Source organism: Psammomys obesus, unplaced genomic scaffold, assembly GCF_907164565.1.
Source record: "Psammomys obesus unplaced genomic scaffold, mPsaObe1.curated_primary_1811, whole genome shotgun sequence".
NCBI classification, from domain to species: domain Eukaryota; kingdom Metazoa; phylum Chordata; class Mammalia; order Rodentia; family Muridae; genus Psammomys; species Psammomys obesus.
Window position 1 is genome coordinate 4,230,271 of NW_026586550.1, and position 24,315 is coordinate 4,254,585.

General features: G+C 47.3%; 1 protein-coding gene across 1 annotated transcript in view; it reads right to left on the reverse strand.

The window, feature by feature from the left end:
* Nucleotides 1-24,315, reverse strand: part of Plxna4 (plexin A4) — a 446,010-nt gene that overhangs the window by 23,716 nt on the left and 397,979 nt on the right. Inside the window, exons 17-25 of the mRNA XM_055602031.1 lie at nt 24,102-24,195; nt 23,469-23,708; nt 22,841-22,987; nt 22,016-22,250; nt 17,936-18,078; nt 11,463-11,731; nt 8,760-8,826; nt 7,840-7,986; nt 4,668-4,827 (exon numbers count right to left, since the gene is read on the reverse strand). Of these exons, the coding sequence (XP_055458006.1) occupies nt 4,668-4,827; nt 7,840-7,986; nt 8,760-8,826; nt 11,463-11,731; nt 17,936-18,078; nt 22,016-22,250; nt 22,841-22,987; nt 23,469-23,708; nt 24,102-24,195 (1,502 nt within the window). The remainder of the gene's footprint in view (nt 1-4,667; nt 4,828-7,839; nt 7,987-8,759; nt 8,827-11,462; nt 11,732-17,935; nt 18,079-22,015; nt 22,251-22,840; nt 22,988-23,468; nt 23,709-24,101; nt 24,196-24,315) is intronic.

Sequence of the window (24,315 nt, forward strand, 5' to 3'; positions counted from 1 at the left end):
ATGAACTCTTTATATTTCACTCAGAAGAGAGTATATCTTTTATTGCATACAGGGATTTCTTATTTGAAAAAAAAAATATTCTTTCAGAATGACCTCGTGGCAAGACAGAGGTCAGGTGGCAGGGTTCTGGGGGTATTGAAAGAGCACTGGCTTAAACCACAGGAATCTCTGAAGGTCACAGGCAGTGACAAGGGAGGAGAAAGGCCTGTGGAGGAGACCACAGGAAAAATGGGTCTTTTCCCCACCTCCTGTTGTATGACATGAACCTAGGTACTGTGCATCTCTGGACTGCTGATTCCCCACTTGTACTAGGAAGGTGATAGCAAACATTTTTTATTCCCTCTGGGGAGTAGAAGAAAGTATTAAGAGGCGTTCCTTAGCTCAGAAAGAAAAATGGCCTGTCCCTGCTACTATGCTCATAGATGCTGAGCTTCTCCTGGTGTCCTAGCCATCATTCCTGGCAGGGGCTTAAACAGGTATATGAGATGGGCAGGTTATTGAAGAATAGAGATGCAAAGAGGTCCCTGTCCAGGTACTGTAGGGTAGCCATGGTATTGAACTCATAGAGCCAGCTTGTACATTGAGGGCGAGGTGCCACCTGGACACTGTGCTTTGAGAACTCCACACTCTTAAAATCTCTGTCTGTGGCTGTCTTTCCTTCCATGTATCCCAATAGCTTAAAATCCAGGCAGAACCTGTGTCCTTCACTTTGGGTCCTGTGATGGTCAATTTTATGTGTCAGCTCAGCAGGACCACAATACCAAGACACTTGACAAAACATTATTTAGCCTATTTGTGTGAGGTGTGGGTATATAAAACTAACATTTAATTCCAGGGTCTTGGGGCAAAGAGATGACTCTCCAGGATGTGGTGGGCTTCTTCCAACCAGGTGAAGACCTACAGCGAGGAAAATGCTGGCCATCCCTGAGCCAGAGGGAATTCTGCATGCAGACGGCCATAAGCTCTTCCTTGGGCCTCCAGCCATCCAGTGTACCTTGTAGAGTTTGGACTTGCCAGTCTCCAAAATCATATGGTTAATTCTGTACAAGACACCAACCCTTCTACACAGAGAGAGAGAGAGAGAGAGAGACAGACAGACAGACAGACAGACACAGAGAGAGAGAGAGAGAGAGACAGACAGACAGACAGAGAGACAGAGAGAGAGAGTGCCAGAGAGACACTCTTCAACTTACCCAGAGTTATGCCCAGATAAGCCCATCCTAAGTGGAACATATGATAGGTAAAAGTGTACCCCAGTTTAGCTCAGCTTTAACATGCTAGAACACTTACACAGAGCCTACAGTTGACCAAATCATCTGACCAAATCCTGCTTTTTCTAATGTGATGAAGATCTCCTGTGTAGACCTGTCTAGATCTGCGTGGGTCTGCCAGTGTCTACACACCACTGGCCGTAGATGGCCATGTGCTATACCACTGTACAGTGGGATACTGGCCCTGTTTCCCTTGTATCCCTGCCAACCACAACTGTCTACACAGTTCCTTTAAAGTCTGAGTCTGGACAAGGCTCATGTAGAAATGAAGGGAATGCTGGGAGAGCTCCAATCCAAGCAGCCATGAGGAGATGTGCTACGGACAAAAGCTGCAGGCTGGGCTTCTGAGATGAGAGAATAATTCATGTCAGGCAGGGGTGGGTAGGATAATAGAGGTTTTAGACTGACTCTTCCTGTGGTCAAGTGTGGGGAAGGGGTGGTCATATGGGGAGAGGAGGCAGCTTGTTAGATACCCTTCACTGTGGGAGCAAGGGACTCAAGAAGAAGTGGAGGGCCCTGCTGTCCTGGCCCTGCCCAGTATCAGCTGACAGGACCTCACCAAGTCTGTGTGCCAGGCAGTCAGGTGGCCCTTGGCACAGATTGATTCATAGTAACAATGACATTCCTTTTTAGACCTTGATATAAATTTTCAAATTACTTTCATCTACATGGACAATTCACCTCACCTCCCTTTCCCCATGAGGCCAGCATAGAAGTGACTTCTGGGTCTCTGAAGAGGCTTCATTTTCCATGCTTTGCAGCCTAGTGTTGGTCTGAAGAAAATCACAGTTTGGGGGATGCTCTAAACTCCTGCTTTAATTTGAAAAAAGGAACCCTGGAAGAAGAGTGCACAGTGCAGCTAAGCAGGGAGGCCCTTGGGAAGACATGGCAGGACTCCACTTCCCCTGGGACATATCTTGCATTCACACTGGCGAGACTGAGTTCTGAGTTTACACTGGCTTATGGATCCCTGCTGTAACCTCCTTGCTACAGGGAGGTGTGGCTCCTTTGGGGCAAACTCAAGAGCACTGTAGTGGGAGAGGGAGCCTGCTTGGGGCACATGGACATTAGCTACCACAGGGAGGACTAGGGTACTGCAGAACTGGAGACCCAGCTGCCTACCGGACAACAGTGGCCTTTCTAGGGCCTCTGTAGCATGCTGATTGAGAATACAACCTCCCTCTGGTGGGCCCTTGATTAAGCATCCCTACAGTTTCCTTCTCTCCTAAAGGATTGAAGAATATGACTTCTTCGGACACTGCAGCCTTCATTTAAGATGGCTCTTGACTGTAGCCTTGAGACACACCACGCCAGCCATGCTATGCTTCTTCATTGTAGATATACTTGACCAGTTTGCATCTTCTGATCTCTGAGGGAAGCAATTCTCCCAAACTAGCCAGTAGTTTCTTCCTCTCCCACATTCTGGGAGAGGAAGATCAGTCATAAGCAGCAGCCACTAGCCCCAACACAGTCTCTCCAGGACAGCCAGCAGGCACAGGAGGTATGTACTTTCTCTGCTTGGAGTTTGATGTAAAATGCTGGTGCTACCCTTCCTGAACTCCATCAGGCCTAAAGCTCACACAGCCATCTACTGGCTTTTAATGTAGCAGAGATGTTATTCTACAGTAGCAACTGAGCCCTACTTCCTTAAATGGAGTAGGTGACTGCTTGCCTTCTCAGGAAGTCACCATATTCTTAAGCACAGAACATGCTCAGCAGTCCCTCTGCCTTCCAGGACCCATGTTCTCCATCAGCTCTTCCCAGGCCTCCACTCACTTCACAGATACTGGTGCTGTGGAGATGAGGGGTAGCCCCACCCTGGGCCCATAGATAAAATAACAAAAGGAATGTGGGTGCTATCTGGTTATCCTTCTGAAGCCATTAGAGAGGACTCTGGCATTGAGAGAGATTAGCCACAGAGCCTTCCATAAAGAAACCAGTTTATTCCCCACTGGTTCTACAGCAAGGGCCTTTGTTCCATTGGATTATAGGGGCCATAATGGCAGCAGAAATAGGTCAAATGCATACAGACATACAAGTCCACACAAGTTATAGGGACCGGTGCCCTGTGATACATACATGAACATACATACCCAAGTGCCCTGATACAAAGCCTCCTCCATGCCCCAAGAACAAGGCACTTAGAGACACCTCTAGTGTAAGAAGGGGTCAGAGGTCCTACACACATCTACTGTCAAGATTAGTGGGAGGAGACAGGGTTAAGAGGGAATATAAGGCATTCAAGAAGTTAACAGAACTTCCTGATGCTCAGGACCTTTAGGCATCAGAATCTGGGGGTAGGTGGAAGTCAGGGAGAGCTGAAAAATCACCCTGGATTTGAACAAAATCATAGATGCCCATCTGTGATCTGTGATCTGTCTTATTCAGCTCAGTGGAAGCCAGCTTAGAGGCCAGATAGGTGCTTAGGGCTTCTGGGGGGTCTTTTATCCCATCCCCATGTTACAAGGAGTCAACACCATCCTCATACCCAGAATCCACAAACATCCACAGCCAGCAGCGTTTCCCTTCTTCTATAGTTCAGATATGCCACATAAAAACTTTCAATGTATCACCCCACTGCACTTTTACTACCAAGTAGTTGCTTTTCTTATCTCTACCTCATAGGCGAAGAAAGGCAGGCACAGATAGTTAAAGTGATTTGGACAAGGTCATATAGCAAGTACCCAGAGATACCAGGTCTCATATCTAGGGGTCACAAACAGTGCTGGGATTGCCCTTTTCCTTCTTGGTATCTTCAGAGCCTTCTCCAGAGGACATCCCCATATGACATTCTGCAGAGCACTCAGGCAAAGTACAGCTGGCTCTGGTGGCATGCCCTTGTTTATGCAGGCCACACCATTTCTTCATGGAACACTCAAGTGCAGTGTCACCCTGCTCTACAGCAGGCCGTCACATCTCATTTTCATCTATTCTCTTTCTCCATCCTCCACGGATGACCCAGATCCCTTGAGCTATGAGTATTCAGCAAAAATTATAGGGATGGCACAGAGGGGAGGGAGAGCCTGGAGGGAACAAAGGCAGTGTCAAGACCTTGGCCACAGGGACTTGGAAGAGTAGCTTTACCTTCATATCCCTACATTCAGATGTGGCACATACAATCCCAGCCCTCAGACCCTCCTAGCACTGCAGAGGCAGTCCTGCCAGTAGAGTTCACCGACAGAGTACCTAGTGACCTGTGGTCCATTTTTTTGTAGGATGCTCATGGACTTGCTCCCACCAATTCCAAGCAAAGTATAAAGGCAAATTCAGCGTGCCTCCCTCCAGCAACTGTTTCTCCTCTGTTCCTGAAGCTCAGATATACATACTGCTGACCCAAGAAGGCAAGGGGTAGCCAAGACCAGCCTCAGGGGTAGCCCTGGGAAGTAGCCCTCTTACCCAGGTCCATGTCTGCAGCTTTGGGCCGATGTGAGCATGGAACATTCTTGAAGATGGCATCTAGGATCTTCTCCTTGACCTGAGTGATGGTGTCACAGTTGAGGATCTTCACTGGGATCTCTGGGCTATTAGCATTATCTGGACTGACACAGCTCAGAACCTGAAGGTGGCAGGGAGAGGTCACATGGATGAGAACAGTATCCCAGGATCCTTCATGAATGATTCCTCCTCTCCATGATGGGCTATGGAGGGGTCAGGGCAACTCCATCCTGTCCAGACAGGAGGATGACATTGTGTCTTCATCATCACTGCAGGAGTATAAACTATATACTTAACTCCCTGTTAGGGAACAGTATTTTAGCTATGAAGGAAGTGATGACAGGAAGGGAGAGTCTCTAACAGAACAGGCATAGAAGCATGTTCAGTCCCTAATGTGTACATCAGTGTGCAAGGGGATACCCCGTTAGCACACCTAGCCCCTCACCAACTCCAAACCCCACCTCTGTGTGCCACTCTTTTCATTGTTCTTTTAATATACAACCACCTACCCCCTTCCCCCATCTCTCTCTCTGATACATACCCTCACACACACGCTCAGTGCTAATGAGAAACTGTGCTCCTGTTTTAAAAGATTTAATAGCTTTGGTTTGGGAAGCATTTCAGGCTGATTGAGGCTGCTGGATCTATTAGAAACTTAATGCATTCTTTAAGTATAAAAAGGCGCCTTTTAAAAACTGCAGTTTCAGGCCCCCCAGTGGCCTCCCTGGCTGTGAACCTGAAGCCCTGGTCAAGGGATAAGGTCACTGCTGGTGCAGGGCCTCTACTTCTCATTTCAGAAAGAGGCAGGAAAATTAAAAGTGTTTCACCAGCTGTTTGCTTCCTTTAAGAAATCCAATGATTTCTCTGGCCATCCTCATGGTGTGTTCTTTCTGTATTGCTGAGGCTTTGGGGGCTTCCTAAGTATGCCCAGTGGAACAGAAAGGGAGCTATGGGGCACGGAAATACCTAGGGGTATGTAAGAGCCAGACAGAGCCTGGGGGACTTGAGGCCAGATGCCCTGCTGTTCTGAGCTCTCAACTACCCCTCTGTCCATACAGCCTGAGTGCTCTGTGTCCCCTTCCTCAGAACTTAACTCCCCCTACCACACACACACACCAATGCCCCTACCAGTAACCATTTCCCAATAGCCTCATCTGGTTTGCAGAACCAGACACCAGCCCTCCTCCTTCTCCATGTGGTGGTAATCAGAACCCTGGCCCTGGATGCCTGCCTCTCATTAGCAGCTAGACTGCTATGAGCACAAATGGGGAACATGCTTATTCCATTAAGAAGAAGGGGGAGCCTGAGTTTTTTTAAAAAAAATCATACTCTCACTTTCAAAATGCGCTGAACTGAAAATAAGAGAGACTGGGTCTCTAAGCTAAATGTCTATGTGGGCCTTTTCCCAGCCACTCCCTCTCTCCTTCTAAGTACTTTCCACATCTCTCCCTTCTGCTCTGACTACCATGCTGTTCTTTTGCCAGGCCATTGATGGGCAGTTCAGCCTCCTCTAAGCAGCAATATGCACTTGTCTGAGCTCTTTCCCCAGAAGAACCATGGTGAGCAGAGGCGTGATCTGTTAAGGTGATTTGTCCTGGCATCCTTCAAGGCAGGCACTGATCTCCCAGAGACAAAGCAGTAACCCACGAAGGACAGAGTCCCAGGCTCAGCAACATGTCATCTACCCCTGGCTCCCAACTGCTTCAAAATCATCCACCTGGTGCTTTCTCTGCAGGTTCCCAGAAAGGCTCTAGCCATCTGGGAGACTCCCAGGGGAAACGTAGCATTCTATCAGGTTCCTGGGAAGGAGTGCAATCTTCCAGTAGTCTCCTGGGGGGCAGGGCATCTAGACAGCCAGTGGGCTCCCAGGGACGGATATCTAAACTCTGGCAGATAGCCAGGTCTATCTTACACTCCAGCAAGTTCCAGGCTATCTAGCACTGAAGCTGGCAACCCAGCAGGCATCCAGTCCTCTAGTAAGCTCCCTGGCAGGTAACCAGGTGAGTGAGCATCTAGGTTTCCAGCAAGCTCAATGGTAATGTGGATCCTAGAACCCTCCATGGGTGTGCTAACTCATTTCCAGCAGGGCAAGGTCACTATCAGCAAACTCAGAATGCCCAGAATTCCTCCAGTCACTGCACATTCCCACACTTCCTAACTTTGTATCTGAGCTGCTCAGCTCAGCTGATCTGTCTGTCCTGGTGCAGTACCATCTTCCTGCATCATTATGGGATGGAGTGTCCCCTCCACATGCAAGAGCACCCTTCCCCACAGTTCTGCCATTGCCAAGCAAAATAATCTCCCATTTGTCTCCCATTCTTTCCTGCTGGTGGTCAGCCCAGACCCACTGATTTTCACATTCTCTGTGAGTCTGTCACCTGACACCAGCCGGTCATAATCTTTTGAATCTTTTGGCTGTGGAATAAAGGCTGCTGCAGTTTGGGGACAGAGTATGATAGTGATCACAACTCCTTTTGTTGCTAGGGGATGGAGAGGGTGGAACAGGAGACATTTAAAAGTATTTCTCTCTCACTAAGAGATCCATTCAAACCTTTTTTTTTTTTTTTTTTGGAAGGGTGTGTTTCTTCTTTGCCATTTTAATTTTAGTCTGTGACTTTCTTCTATGAGCCGGAAACTGAGATGGAGAAGGCCCACAGGCCATGCCTTTGGGTCCTTGGGTAGTCAAGCTGTTGGGACTCTGGGGCATTAAAAAGATGGAAATGGGAAAACCAGAATGGATTTCCAGTTAGTAGAAATAGCTTTGTTCTGAGGTAATCACCTCCCTACGTTGTCATAGGTTCTGAACATGTCTGTATGAGCATCTGTCCCTACCAGCATGACCTCCACCCTCATCCCTGCCAGGCCCTGACTACTCAATTCAGTACCTGTCCTTAACCACACCCATTCTCCAGGTAAAGAGTCATGGAACTATAGCTGAGCCACTGGGGTGGCTTGGTGCATGGGCTACCGGAAGCAGAGGCGAACACACAGGAGAACACCTGCCAGGGCCCTCCAGCAGATAAAGTCAGAAATGCAGTTTGTTCATAATTCTCACCCTTCCTCCTTTAGGGCAGAGCTGACCAGGTGTCAAAGCTGATCTACCAGAGCAAAGGGGAGCAGTGAGGATACTCACCAGGGTCTTGTATTCGATCTGCTGCCGAATGAGCTTGTCCTCACTCAGGGAGTAGCGGGCCTCTCCCGTGATGGCATCGATGGGGCCCTTCTCCATCTGCTGCTTGATGGCACAGAACAGGGAGAAGAGGGGCTCCCCAGCACACTCCTGCAGGAGACAAAATCCCATTATTAGAGCCCTCGGGAGCAAAGGTAGGCAGGGCTTATCCCACCGCTCCAGCTTCCCTGCTCCTGCCTGCTTCTTGGCTCCCTTTTCCCACTTCCTCTTCTGTACTCTTCAGATTTGCATGGACCTAAGTGATCCTGCTCCTTCTTGCCACCTGTCCAGAGCCTGCCCTTCCTTTCTCCCTTTCAACCCCCACTTCCTTCTCCCACCCCACCACAGTTGGCTTTCTCTGTGAACCAGGTAAGAAGCAGAGGTTGGTCCTTTGAAACTCATGGATGGAAGCCCAGCAGCTCAGCTCTTTTACTACCCGGGCTCATCCTCAGTTTATCTGCATGTCTTATGTGCCTGCCCTAGGACCTGTCATCAGCTTCCTTACTTCTGGTCCTGGAAGAAAGAAGAGGATCTTGGAGGGGAGAAGAAACTGGAAACTAATAGGCCACTTGTGTTCAGCTGAAAATGGGAATTTAGCTTTTGGACCACATGGAACCCTCTCAGCTATTCATCTGCCCCCTCACTTGGGAGGAACTAGCCATTGGGGGTATTGTTTCTGAACTTAGGACCAGACATGGGGCTCTCTTCAATTCAGTTCCCTGATAATAACGAACTGTATTTCTTGTGTATTGGCTGCATCAGGTTCTGTAAGAATGTACACAGTAATTGTAGAGTGAAGTGAGGCAGGCTGAGGAGGTAAAGGCTTCCACCCAGGAGGGGAAGAACCATGACAGGGCTCAAAAGTAGTTCTCATCCCATCCTACCTTGAGAAATTTGTAGAGGAGGAAAGTGAACCAATTAGTCAACATCTTCTCGGCCACTGACTCCGTCCTGGCATCAATCATTGAGGAAATAGGAAGAAGAAGAAGAAGAAGACAAAAAGAGGCTGGTCAGAGGCCATGGGATGGGTAGAGTGAGGAAGAACCTGCAACCATCTTACTGATTACTGTGTCTGGTGACCTAATGCATAGGAGAGTCTCGTGGCCTGCCAGGTTCTGGGGGAGCTGAGAACAGAGGTCTTTCTGGAAATCTGCAGCTTGGTATCTGGGCATTCATATGCTGTAAACAGGGGTTTCCTTGTGCTGTCCTATCCCACTTCCCAGTGATAGCAATGGTCCTCACCCAAGATGTGCAGTTGCTACTGGCCTCTTTGGCTATTGAACACTTGACATGTGGCCAGTATGCCTGAGGAGCTGAAGTTTGTCCCCTTTATTTAATGAATTTAGATTGAGTCATTACATGTGGCTGAAGCTTTCCTGTTAGATAGTACAGCCTTAGAGAAACTTGGGAATGCACTGGTTGATGCACTCCTATTGAGAAAGAAAGAAAGAAAGAAAGAAAGAAAGAAAGAAAGAAAGAAAGAAAGAAAGAAAGAAAGAGAGAGGGGGAGGGAGGGAGGGAGGGAGGGAGGAAGGAAGGAAGGAAGGAAGGAAGGAAGGAAGGAAGGAAGAAAGGAAGGAAGGAAGGAAAGACAGAAAGGCAAAACAGAAAGCATGGTGACACTAACTGGGTGGAGCATGGGAAGGAAGGTGTTACAGAAAGTTGACAATAATAGACCAGGTCTTCCACATGAAGCCTGTTACCTTACCCTAGACTCACAGCATTGGCAGCCACACGGCATAGCAGGACAAGGGTATAATTTATTCACAGATATGTTAACATTGTCCTATCTCAAAGTCCACTGCATACATCTAAGGAAAGCTTCTGCAATGGCAAGGATAATTATTTGAGTCTAACCTGTGTCTTTCCTGTCATGACTCTAGCCTACTTGATGTTTTCTTTTGTGGAAGAAGATGCTGTGGTGGCATTGACACTGCCTTGAGCTATTCATGGTTCAGGGATTGACACTTGTGCTGAGAATATGGTCAGTTCTGGAGAAAAATTAGTCCATCCAGACAGGTTTGGTGAATTTGAATACACAGTTGTTAGAAAATACTGATAACTGCATGCTCCAGGTGTCTAGACAGCTGCTGGTATTCAGTGAAGCCAGGGAAGAGAAAGAAGGAAGAATAGTGGAGGCTGGGGACCAGCCAGTGTCAAGAAGAAAAGAAGGAAGTGGGGGAGGGACAACACAGGAGCATCCAGGGAGCACAAGTAGAAAACAAGGAGAGAAGACAGAGACCCAGAGAGAGACCATGAGACCATGCCAGGAAATTGTTGGTGGGAGTGCTAGCAGGCAGCAGCAACCCTAGAATTATGCCAGTGGGTGGCTACACGGTGAAAGTAAAACAAAAATCAAAATTATCTACCTCGTTGTTTGCAGAGCTGTGGGATTCTCTTCTGCACAGCAGCCTTTTGCAGCTGTGTAGACAAGTGCCCCTTCCCACCAGAAAAAAGCCCAAAGCAAACTATTTGGAAAGCTCAGTCGATCTATCTGCCAAGCAAGGTGAACATTACTAGAGTCTGACCTGGAGACGACAGGGCAGAGATCAGGCAGAATGGAGTGGTTCTGCGCAGAGAGCTGGATGTGGTGGTTCCCATCTGCAGATGTACTATGGCTGGACATGGGATCAACAGCCAAGAAGAGAAATGGAATGGGAGTGCCTGTATTTTATAGTCAAGCCAAAGCCACAGAGTAGGCAGGCCTGACCTTGTCTAACCTTGTAGGTTTTGGAAACATGGGATGGGAAGCATGTTTTATTGTGCAAATGAATTTTTCCATGGTTTCATGTGTTTGAACACTGGGTCCTCAGCCTATAGTGACACAGTTTGAGAGGTCATGGAACCTTTTAGAGGTGGAGCCTAGCTGTGGCCACTGGCCACAAAGCTGCCAATACCTTGCTCACTGTGGTGGACTGTGTCTCCTCAAACTGTGAGCCAAAATAATCCATTCCTACTTTAATTTGTTTGTATCAGGTGTTTGGTCACAGTGATGAGGAAACCTAACTGCATCTAAATTTGTCCAGCAGTGAATCCTGAGCCTATGACAGGAGTCAGGAGCTGTTTGCTGGCTGTACTGAGTCAGATGTTCTAAAAGACTTTCACTTCCTGTTTCACAAATTGTAAAATATGTTCAAATTAGTTAGCTATCTGTTAAAATGTAGATTCATATTAGATCTGGGAAAGGCACAAGTGGCTTCATTTCTATAGTCTTGTATGTTGTTCTTGTTGCTGGCCTGTGAGCAGCCTAAGGTCCTTTTCTACTTCTTGTCTTGGCCTAGATGAGGCCAGGTCATAGTGTAACTGATCTCTCCCAAAGAATTACAAGAGAAAATGGTACAATTCAGAAAGCAGAAAGGCAGGGGGATAATGAAAAGCAGATATGAAAAGCCCAGGGATGAGCTGGGCTGTGGCACCTAGGTGATGGTTAGGACTAGCCACCCACAGGTCAGTGCCTCACCCTTAGGAAACATAGCTGATCCCTAGGCAGCCTTCGGGTGTCATGGAGGGCTCCATGAGCCATACATTAGGATTGGCCTGGGGTAGGGTTACTTTGACCCCAGCTGGCTACCATAGGCCTCACTCACCTCCTGAGCAGCAGCTTGGGGTGGTTCTTGCTCTCCAGGTTCTTATCAATGAGGTCAGCTAGTAGCTGCTTCAGCACGTCAGTGGCATACTCTAGCTTGCTCTGAAGTACTGTCATTATGAGCGAGGCCACATTACCTCTGTCACGCATGGAAAAACTGCGCTGAGACTCAAGAGTGCGGATAAAAGATAGTAGAAAGACCTTGTTGTTGATGAGCTGGGCAAAGAGCTTCAGTCCTTTCTCCACACGCTCTTGCCGGTAGCCTGGGACCTGTGGGGAGAATCAGAATCCTAGCATGAGCTTTTGGGTACCCTGTGGACTGTCCCACATGATAGGCTGCCACCCCCTCTGTTCCAGGCTAACACTACCAAGTCCTTCTCAGTGATCAGGCATGGGGCTTCATACCTGTTTAACTTCTATCACAGCCCACAAAGTAGGTAAGTACCTACAGTTTTGAGACACAGCCACTAAGACCAGGAGAATTAGTCACAGTTCACAAGAAGTAGCTATAGGATTTGAACCCACCCATGCTAGACTCTAGAGGCTGAGCCCTTCCCTGATGTTAATACAGAGCCGATGAAAGGCTTATGCCCTTCTCCACCTCCTAACTCTCTGGAGCTTTGAGAGGCCAGAACTGCTGTAGTTTGTGCTCTGCCTGAAAGATTACCAGGCCTGGGCTTCCAGCTAACCTAACACCCACCCTTCCCCCCTCCAACTCCAAAGGTCTGGTGGTCAAACAATCAAGACGATTGGATTTTCCCCTGGACTCTGTAAGCTTGTGCAAGTTCGTTTATCTCTCAGGGACTGCAACAGGCCTCTAAGCAGCATCCTGATGTTCTTTACCCAGAGGAGGAGGGTGTAGGTAAATTCACCTTTCTCCTCGAAGGGTAGATTTTTGGGAAAATTCCTAGGAGGGTTCAATCAGCTTGCAAGATATGCATCAGCCATTAGCTGAGCATGGTGGACAGTCCCTGGGGTTTCCAGAAAAGGGTACAGTAGCCCTGTTCAGGGGACCCTCAGGCTGATGTCTCCCATATGCCCACTAGCAATGGAATGGACAGATGTTCCATAGCCCTGAGAAGGAATTTCATACTACTACTAGCCATAGCCAAGAGACAAATGCTGTGAATATACTGAATGAAAAAGACAAACGCTAAACACTGATTGGGACAGAAAGATAACTCAGTGGTAATCGAAAAGCGGTTTTCTTGGGCAATTGGGAGAGGGACACAGGATCCTAGAGAGCTGGTTCTTCTCTGTCTCTTGATCTGAACAGTGGCTTGATGGGTGGGACAGGTTGGCTCTCTTGGGGATCTGTCAGTCACTAGGCTGAGCAGTGACGTGTGTGGATCACTCTTCATGTTTGCTCCCAAGAAAGCTACTCTTGGGAAACACACCAGACTTGGTCCTTATAGGGAACCTTCTTGGAACACAGAGCAGTGCTTGTCCCCTTGAATGTGGTCCTGGGGGTATGCCAAGGCAGGAGGGACAGCTAATAGAGGTGACAAGGAAGCAACTTAAAGGCTATGTCCCAGCCCCCCAGCTCTTTAAACAGGACTGCCACGTATGTCACAGTAGAGAAGGTGGTTTCAGAGTTGGTCAAGCTTGCAGTGAATTCTATCACCATCACTCACAAGTTGTCAGTTTCTTTACCAGGAAAGTACAGTTGTTCGAAGAGCTAATATGCATATGGATCTTACTCTACGCCAAGTTCTGTTTGGACTGCTGTAGCTATACTGGCTTATTTAATTCACATAGCACTCTAGGGTGCTAACTCTTTTAGGATGTCTGGGACCACACGAAGACATGAGATTCTTCAGGATGCCAAGACAGAAGCCTCCAAGCTAGGCCATAAACCCAGGCAGTCAGTACTATGTCCTACCCTGCCCAGAAGCTATCACATGGGCTCATACAATGCATGAGAGGCCTTTTTCACTGACTATCATGCACGGCTGAGTCACAAAGGGCATCTTTTTACCCTGCTGTCCTCCCAAGGTTTCAACTGGCAGGAACTGATGGAGGCAGACAAGATGGCCCTGTTGGCCCCAAGTCACAGAAAATGGCAGAAATAGTTATTCCCTACATGACTCAGAAGCACCTGTGTTCTGGATTCAGGCTGAGGCATGGGCAGCAGGCTGGTGTCGGCTGGAAGCCAGTTTCAAATTCCAGGCTCCTCTGCAGAGGGCACACTGGGCCTCTGTCTACTGTGCACGGCAGAGATCTTCTGGGAACTTTCCTGGTCGCAGGGCATTCTGGTGGGGCTGGAATCTGAAAGGAAGCCTGTCTGTACCCAAAGCAAGTCCTTTGTCATTCCTCTGGCTACAGTACTTGTACTAGGAAGGACAGTTCTCAGACAACGAAGGGAGAATGACAGAGCCAAGAGGATGCAATAGGTGCCAGGCAGGACAACCTAGCAGCTCATTTTGGCTATCATCATAGCCCCACACCCTGAGTCTCTTCATCATCCTGAGAGGATCCAGTCTTGGCTCCCTTGGGTCCCCAGTCCATGGTGGGCTGATGCAACAATGGCAAAGGATGCATGGTAGCCTCCTTCTGCCATAGCTCAGGCGTTCCTCTACCACTGCCTGCTTCCTCCCAACTTCCTCTCTAATCCTGTGACTGCCCCTCACATGCATGGTCATGCTTTACTTCTGCTCCTCTCCTCTCTCCTCACGATTCCTCTGCTACTCGAACTAACAATAACTGATGATATAGTTTACTGGGCGCTGTGTGCAGTTCACATTATGTGCATGCTTTCTATACATCCTTCTAATGATCTTGGGAAAGACAGTTGCGACCTTCTCAGTTTCTCAGAGAACTTATCACACTTGTCCCCAGGTCAGCCTATTGCTAACAGGAAGTACTGGTTTTTCAAACCCAAATTCCCTAACTATCACCATGGCTTCCTCACTTTTGGACTCAAGGACTGTCTGAAGCCAACTCAGCTTCTCCCTGCAGCCGTCTCAGGCAGAGAGCCTCTGAGATGATCAGGCTGTCTGTTAAAGGGAGGGGTGGCCAACAGCATGTTGCAGTGCAGCATAGAGAGAGGACACTATACCAGCTAAATGGTACCCCATGTAGCTTCATGAAAAGCCACCATGAAGCTACTGCGTGGGATACTCTTGCACCTTAAAAATATTCATATGTCTGTAGTCAGAAAGCATCTGGGGCCCAGGGCAAGACAGTTCTGGCCAGCTTCCTGCAGGAAAGGTACCATAGTCAGCAACCTGGGCTCTGGAATCAGAGAGCCCAGTAACTGGGTGTGGAAGTGAACTCTAATCCCTCCAGAGTCTACTACATTATCTATAAAATGAGATTATGAGGGTCTGTGTCATAATGCCTTATGAACATTAAATAAGATAATGTTCATGAAGTAGTTGGCATATGCTGTGTGCACAGAATCAGCAGTGGTTTTATTACCTGTCTCTGTATGCCCCCTGGACTGCTAGCTTTTGTCTCTGTTCACCAGGAGTTCCCAGATTATTTAACACACATCACTCTCTGTCCTGCTGCTGGAAATAAACACTTTTCTCTCTCCTTTTCTTAGAGAGTGAAAGTAAAGAGTATCCGGAACCACCACTTTCATAGTCTGCCACCCCAGTCAAAGTCAGTCTGGAACCAAATATGTTTTACTGTCCAGATGGTTCTCCACTTTAGCTGAATTCTCTGCATATAAAACTGAGTAGTAAAATTTAATTGTAACCCAATAGGTTAGAATTTAGGAGCCAGTGATGGGTCAAAACCAGGAGTATGTGAGTGACAGGTTTTTTTGTTTGTTTGTTTGTTTTTTGTTTGTTTTGTGTGTGTGTATGTGTGTGTGTGTGTTTTGAAAGTACTGGTATGTGACTAGGGCCAGGAAAGTCTCTTCTCCAAATGCCTCCAGTTGCCTCATGTGGCCTAGCAATGTACCAACACAAGAGGATACTCATCCTTCATACTCTCCACTGTGGTCATGTGTCCCATGAAGCTCAAAGGTTGGAAAACACTGCTTTTACCAATGATGTGTCTCCACACCAAGAAGAACTTTCCATAGAAAGAATAGGCTGGAAACCAACAAAATAATAGTCCACATAAGACCACATAAGGTCCATAGTCCTAGGCTTACACAGGGATGGTAAAGTTGTTTCTGGGCTCAACGTTGACATGGGTTTAGCAAACTCCATTTAAAAGCTGTATCTTCATAACAGACTGGAGATTTTTGAACTAGGGGAATGAGGAAAATAACTCTATACACTTATCCTGGTTAGATTTTTAGATTATTCAGTCTAATGCCCACAGACAGGACATCACTCCCCTTGCTAGTACTACTGTTTCATCTCTAATACAGACAGACAGACATTCTTTTATTCAGATGCATCCTACACTAAAAGCATAGGCCAGGGTCCCCACCTGGTAGGAGTCAGACCACAACAGTGAAGCACACAATCTGTATATGAGCAATCCACGCAGGCACATAGACCATGACCTAAGTGGTTACCACCCTGACTTCTCTAAACCAGGAACTCACATGCTCTTATATGTCCTGAGAAGTCTGGTATCTGGGTGCAAATTAAAGTGAGGCTGAGAAAAGATGAAGACAGGGAAAAGAGTAGAAAAGGGGAGGAACAAAGATGGAGAGTTCAAACAAGGCCATGGATGGAGTGAGTGTCCTGAGATACCTAGTATCTTTTATGCATAAATATATAGCACATGTATAACTACACACACACACATACACACACACACAAATATTGATAAAAACTATAGGTTCATGGCCAGAGAGAATGTGGGAACATTGCCTATAGTCTCTGAAAGTGCTTTGTAGTGTTTATCAGCCAGAGGGGCAAGGAAAGCTTCTCCAAGACAGAACTACCCATTCTCTCATTACAAAATTACACATATGAACACACACATGCATACGCACACACACGTGCACTTACACACAGATATGTCTGCATTGTTGAACAAGCAAGTATGGAGCAATATGAGAGTTACAGGCGTGGGTGTTAATGAGCAGTGTGTGCTGCCATGGTGCACAGTCTGGAGCATCCAAAGAGACCCCATGTAGACACTTCCTCCAACATCAGTAGCTACAACAGGGAGCAAAGGGTCTGTTTTTATTGTGTGGGCCTTGTTCACCTCACATTGCATCTCATTTTTCACTGTTTCATCTGTACTTTCCATGTCCTCCTGATGGGTAAGCAGGACTGAAGGACAGCCAGAGTTCTGGTGCACAGGCTTGCAGCCAAAAGGAAACATGAAGTCTGACAGCCTTGGCTCTACTTCTGGCTCTATCCCCAGCAGCTGTGTGTCCTAGCCACTCACTGGACTTCTCTGCCCCTTTACTTCCCTCACCTGTAAAGTGGCCTCACCTACTTAGAGGGCTCCAGGGAAAGTAGATGGTTAAATGCATGAAAAGGACTTAAAAGCTTAGGAGGCATTTTAACGGCTGTCAACTTCTAATGATCAACTCCCAGGATTCTTATTTTGCCCTGTTTTCCTCATTTATCATTTCTCACTTTTCTGGTATTTATCTTAATAAGTCAATCCAAAGCCCTTTCAGAACAGAGTGTAATTTGAATATATGCATAAACGATATATTGTGCTAGACAGTAAGCTGATTAATGTTTTCAGAAGATGGGGGTCCCTGATAGCGGCACCACAGTGGGGTTTTTCTCATTCTCACTTCCACCTCCCTTCCTCATGTATCACTTGTCTTTCCCCAGGAAGCATCAAGTGCTAAAGTCCCTCATACAGTTATTGAATACCAATTAATTATAAAATTCCTTATATGTGGTTTACTAAACCTAAGTCCATGAACTGCCCACGTTTATCGGGCATATTTTTTTGGTTGTGTATACATTGAGTTGTTTTAAATGAGAATGGCTCCCATAGGAGGCCAGATCCCAGCTGGTGGCACTGTTTGGAAAGGATTAAGATACACAGCTTTATTGAAAGAGATGTGACAGCATGGGTGGGCGTAGAGGCTTCAAAAGCCCATGCCATTTCCAGGTAGATGTGTTCTGTAGTTGTTGCCTCAGATGTGAATTCTTAGCTAATGCTCCCGTGCCATGCTTGCCCGCCTGCTGCCGTGCTCCTTACCTCAATGGCTATGGAGTCACCTTCTGAAACTGTAAGCCCCAACAAACTCTTCCCTCTTCAGGTTGCCTTGGTCATGGTGTCTTATCACTCAATAAGAAACCTTACCAAGACATACATGTATAGTTTTTCTTGGAAGAGGGTCCTTTCTACCTATTCAATTGTGTAAGGGCTCTAGGAGTCCCTGAGACCCTGAAGTGTGCTCTGAGGTTCCCTGGCTTGTCCCTATAACCACAAGAGAGACTAGTTGGTGTTTACAAGCTGGGGAACCGCAGGCAAGCTGTGCCGTCTCCACGGCCTCAGTTTTCTCACTTCTGAACCAGCATGCTGGGTTTGTTGACAAGTGGCATACTGCCCTGCCATAATACCAGCATGGGGGTGGGCACTGACTCTTACCTCAAGGTCCCGTAGCACAGGGTGGTCTTCAATCCCGGGGAACAGCACCCGCATGGTGTAGGTCCTGTAGTCCAGGAAGGGAATCCCAGCTCCATCTAGGTCACTGGTCAGCTCATGGATATCTGTCTGAAGCTCTGCAAAAGCTAGCACAGAGAGGAGCCTGTGAGGAGCCTAGGATGACAGGTCAGCAAGTGAAGTGCTTGCTTTGTAAGCAGGAAGACCTGAACTCGATCCCTATGAGTCTTGTTAAAAAACAAAATAAAACAAACAAACAAAACAGCTGGGCATGGTGGCACACACTTGGAATCCTAGCATTCAGGCCATGGAGACAGGAGAATCCAGGCTTACCAGCCAGATAGGCTACTCTGTTTGAAAAGCTCCAGGCCAGTGACAAACCCTGATTTTTCTTTTCTTTTTTCTTTTTTTTTTAACAAAAACAAACAAACAGACAAACAAAAAAAAGGTGGGCAGAGCTTGAAGAACAATAGCTGAAAATCCTGTCAAATTCTGATGGGACCAGCCTAAGAGTTACACCTCTGAGAATGTTCAGAGCATTTACCCAGGCCCCCAGAGGTGCGGTCTGTGGACCTGTGGATGCATAAATGATGGAACTAGATGACATTAACATAGGAGAAAGCTGGTCTGGGGCCTCATGTTTTCAAACAGCAGAGGGCTGGGCGGGCTGCCCTCTGACCTGTGTTGTCATCAGGATCAGAAGAGACAAGGCTCTGTTTTGTAGAATGTGTTGGGAAGCAAAATATAGAAGAGTAGAACAGAGGGTACAGGACAGAGAAATGAGCCTATGCCTGGTGCTGTATTTTGAACTGGCTTTGCTTAGCAAAGTCAAGAAAAAATTCTTCCAATAAGAAAGGAATTTGAGCATCCAATTCTGGATCATGTCGTTCTCAGACACCAAACGAGGCTTGGGCAGAGGGACTGCCCTTCTAACCTATTTCTTCCGCACGTATATGAAGAGGGAAACCTTTGTTCTTCCTGCCTCAATGTGTTGTTAACTGGTGGTGAATTATAATTGCATATAGGTACTGATGTTTGTGAGGGCAGTTCAGGCCTCCAGGTGGATAGAGTCACAAGACCCCAGCTGGCCCCTAGGAAAAACTGGCATGAGATACAGTCCAGAGCCAAAGCTGTTATATGCCATCCTTGGTACAAAGCCCCCCGAGGCCACCTCAGAGGTGCAGCTGTCAATCCTGCTAAGCTGTGGCATTCTCCTTGGTGCATGCCCACACAGATGTCTGGATGCATACATGCATGCACATACATGCACACACATTAACAGAAGTACTAGCACACACTGACAAAGAACAAGTCAGAGCTGCTGCCTAACAAATATTTCTTTTCATTGATATGAACCTAAGATTAGGAAACAAAGAAAAGTTGGTGGGTTCAGAAGGGATTCACAGGCCAAAAGTAGCTCTAAAGGTGTCAAAGAGCAAGCCCAGTGGACTATGATGAGATGTAAACATGATACAAGCATCCTGAACTGCACATAGAGCCCTGCCTTGTCCTTCCTTGTGACTATGGTAGAAATAGTATAAGATTTCCAAGGGTTTTGATGTCAGGAGAGAACCAAGGATTCCTAGAAAGGACAGGGGACTAAGTTGGACACTGCCAGACCTGCAGCTACTTCTGGTTTTTCCTTCCCAGTGACCCTGGCTTCCTTTTTTATTACGTGGATGCTAGGGTACTTGTTATTCAGTGACACCTGGGACAGAGCCCTAATGCTTCTAAACACACTCTCATGCATGTGAGCAAGTATGTGTACATAGGAGAGCCAGGAGGCCTCTTTGGCATGCACTGTCAGCAAAGCCTAACAAACATGTATTGATGGTTGATCTTAATTGCTAGCTTGAGTGGGTTGAGAAGTACCTAAGAGATTAGTGAAGCATATCTCTGGGTATGTCTGTGAGGGTCTTTTCAAAAACAATTAAGTAGCAGCTACCAATGGATTGAATCATCCTTTGACATATATATAATATGATGTTTCTGTTGAAAGGGATTTGATGTATGCAGGGTGGGGCCTGGCTAGAGGTAGATCACTGGGGTTGGGGGCTGTCCTTGAAACCATACCTTGCCCTGGCCTCTTTCTGTTTCTGCTATTCCTTGCTTTCTGACAGCTGAAAGTTGAACACTCTACCATGCTCCTCCATGATGAACGAACCCTCCAAAACCATGGGAAAAGAAACCTGGTTGGTTCTGTTGGGTTATTCAATCACAGTAATACATACCAACACACCTGTGTATGTCCAGAATAAAGAACACGTATCTCTGTCTGTGTGAGTAGGTAGATAGGTACATGAGCAGGAGTGGGGTGTGTGCCTATTGTAACTTGTATAAGAGTGTGCAAGCATGTCAGTGACGGTGAAGAGTGGAAATTTGTGTTTGCACATGTGCGTGCCAATATATCTAAAGTTTAGGTCTGGGTTGATGTCTTCTAAATGTGGGTGGCTGACAGTGAAGTCTCCAAACAAACCCTTGCCCTGGCCCAAGCTGCCTCATAAATATGCAGCAGCTGTCTTGGCATCCTGGAAAGTACCTCCTCTGCCAACCCTGCAAGATGTCCTTTGCTGCAAGATGCCTCCTTCCACCCCTGAGGAATAACTGTCCCCAGCCAAAAGCCATGGTCCCCTGTGAGACTCCATGGTGGTTCAGCCTGCTGAGCCTTTCTTCCCAGGGGGCTTCTAGAGGAGCCTGGCACAAACCCCTCCCTTCTACTGCCTTCTCCTGATTGGGCTGTTTCACTGGCCAGGAGAAAAAGAAGGGAGTCAGGTTTGATGTGTCTGCAGTTTCCTTTAAGTCGCCATCACCTCCAACATTCAAAGCCTCTCGCCTGCCACACATGAAAGAGATTCTAATCACTACACCTAATTAGAGGGAAGAGTACATTGCAGAGAAAAAAATTAAGCAGTGTAAATATAATAAAAGGCAGTAATTAACAGTCCCACAAGGCAGATGCCTGGGTGACAGCTGAAGGATGCAGAGATGGGATGGAGCCTGGTCCCCATCAAAAAGGTGGTGCTCTCCCTGGGGGAATCTACTACCGAGCCCAGGTTCAGGGATAGATTAACACTGGGTACATATTACCCACAGAGAAATAGCCTAGCTCGTTCCTCCTGGGGTGGCTTATAGAAGCATGTCCCAGGGTTATATGAGTCTGCTTGCAAGGCTGCCTTCTTGGGTTTGACATTGCTGATCTCCCTTCATGGTAACTTGTATACATTTTTCAAATACAAGTTGTGAAATGCATGTCCTTTGAAATCACAGATCAGTCCTACAGAATCCCCTGCCTACTGATGAAAGAGAAGTGAGGATTGCTTGCATGCATCATGTTGAGACACCCTCAAGTCTTCCCTGGAGGAGACTGAACTCCTCTCATCCTCAAGCCAGAGTTCAGAATCTGGACACTGTTCTTGGTGTGTATATGATCCTAGTAACATATCTGGAAGGAGTAAGAAGAAAAACACAAGGTGAGTTGCTAGGCAGGGTTTTGGGCTAGGACCCTGGCTAAGCTCAGAGACTGGCAGAAAGATTCTACAGGTAGAATGTCCATCCTGTGGGGACACCCATTGCAGCCCAGCTTGCAAGCCTGTGAATAGGAGGCGTGCGCGCACGCGCACACACACACACACACACACACACATATATCCCCATCTTCATACACTCAACGTCCATCACTGCCTGCTGTGGCCTAACCTGATGGCCTGTAAATGAAAGATACAAACACACACATACATACACATACATACCTACCATCTAGTGCAGGTCCACCTGTTGGCTAATGCACTGACATACACAAATGGAAATATACATACACATGACCGTAAGCACTGCTAAATGCTGCCCAGTCTGGCTGATGTTGTAAAAGAGGCACATGTGTGTATATGCACCCATGCACCCATGCATACATACATACATACATACACTGACTTACATGTGCTCACATGCATGTATAACCTCTAATACCACCCACTGCTGCCTAGCCTGCATGCTTGCATATGATAGGCACACACGTGTGCACACACAGACTCGAGCACCAGGCACCAGCATCTGCACACTCAGTACCTTCCTTGCATTCCAGGGCCACACGGGACTCAAGGTTGTCCATCTGCATCTGTAGCCGCTTTAGCGTGAGGTCACTTTCTCGAGACTTGCGTTTGTAGGCGATGAGGACTGCCACAATGAAGATAATGAGGAGGCCACCAGCCACTGCAATGCTGACGATGGCAGGGAGGCTGAGTGGGCTGTCTGGGGCAATGTACACCATCCCAGGGGAATACTCCATGCCCCCCACCCGTGCCTGTGGACACAGAGAAGAGAGGGTTGGTAGAAGAACAAACTGAGGAAGAGTTCAAGGTCAGAAAGAGAGCATGAGGAGCCCTCCCTCGTCAGAAAAATAAAAGAGAAAGTGTGGACTACAGAGATCACTCCTCAACTAGAACTTGCGCCCATTCTCTCACTCAGGAGGACACTGGTGTCGTAAGGAAACAGCTCACAACTGCAGTGTAAGCACAGTGATGCAGCACCAACTGACTTCCCCGAGAATCATCCTGCCACCTATGTTGGGAGCCTAGACACATAAATGGTATCATGGACCACTCTAAGCCAGTGAAGGTCCTTTTCTAAAAGGCTCTTTTGGTCCTAACAGACAGTTTATGACTCTATTTAATGTTTTGCCCTTCTTTCACCAACGAGGACAGAGGGGGTGACAAAGCAGAAAAAGCTGGCCAGTGGGGCAAGAAGATGGAAACTGGTATGGAGTGAGCTGGGAGAAAAGCTCACAGTGGGCAGAAAGTGCTCTTAGGAGGTTCCAGGCAGCCTACATGTAGCTGAGCCCCTCTCACAACCCCCATGGCTGTTCCACATACAGTGGGGCCCCAGTAGTCTCACCATCACTTTGTGCCTGCCGATGAGGTTAGGTGACTCACAGAGCAGCTGCACATCTGACACTGTCACTGTACATGGTTTCTCCCCAACAAGCACAGTGTAGTTCAGCTTCACATTGCCTCCAGCCACAGGTGGGATCAGGTTCTTGCCCTGAACAACAGGAAAGCCATCAACCTCAACCTTGAGTCAGGACCACAAATGCTGGGGCTGCCATGGCCTCCTACCCAATATCCCATCTTATGGATGAACTAGGAAAGAGGCCACCATCAGCAAGAAGTCCAAAGAATTGGTACATGTGTTAGATGTGGTGTGTTACCACTTTGGTCCCTAGTACTGTAAGAGATAATGTGACCTTTAAGATGTGGAGTTTAATGGAAGATCATGACTTCCTTTCTGGTTCTCTGGTCACATGTACTAGGAGGTCCTCATGAGAACCAGGACTGTTTTAAGGTCTTTTATTTTCTAGAACAATGAGGCAAGTTAACTTTTCTTCTTTATAAGTATCCAGCATCAAGTATTTTGTGACAATAACAGAAAACAAATTAGTACATGATATATACTAATATTCTCTCATCTTCCCCATAAGAAACCAATAACTGATAATTAAAATGAAAAAGCTTATCTGGAATACCTTTAGGATAATGGGAGTACCGGGCTTGAGTTCCAGGATTCCTGAGGGACTGAAAGCTTCAAACACAGGGTTAGGGTAATAGGTGAAGTTGGTCTTGTTGAGAATTAGCAGAGATTGGACATTGTCTAGGATGAAACCAAATTCTTCAGGTCTTTCGGTGAGATCTGACTGGTGGTCAGGATCCAGGGCAAGAGCTGGGGCCTGGCAGGTCATCTCAGTAGCATTCAGGACCTCACAGATCTGCAGGAGTCAGAGGAAGGGGCGATCAGAACTCTCTCCACACCAGGACTCCTGGTGTGCTGTCCATGTGGCATGGGGTTGATATGGAAGGATTATGGAGGAGGGAACCGGGATCACATATTTGGCTACTCACAGATTCCACCCTGCAGCTGTCTCCTAGCTCTGGCCTTGCCCAGTGTGAATGTAGTAATGACTAGGTAAACTAGGTAGGAATTATGGGTAAGAATGGGACCCCTTGAGCTGCACACATAATTGGTCTTTCAGGCCTATAGCCTGTGAAAAGCTGTAAATATGGTCTGGTCATGTCAATTCCCTACCCCACCATTCCAGGACTTAAAGGTATCTCATGCCATGAGTCATTGTATGTAAGCAAGGACCTGCCAATGGACTCACATTGATGTGCTCTTTCCCTCCATGCTTGGCACGGATCTGGGGGTTCTGTATGAGGTCCAGGTGAGTTCCCCAGACAGCGATAGGTGTGTTCCCACTGCCCAAAAAGAAAGAAAGGAGTGTGTGAACCACAGGCATAGGAGATATAATGGCCATGACAACAGTGGTCATCAGGATGAGCCACAACAGTCAGGATGAGCCACAACAGTCAGGATGA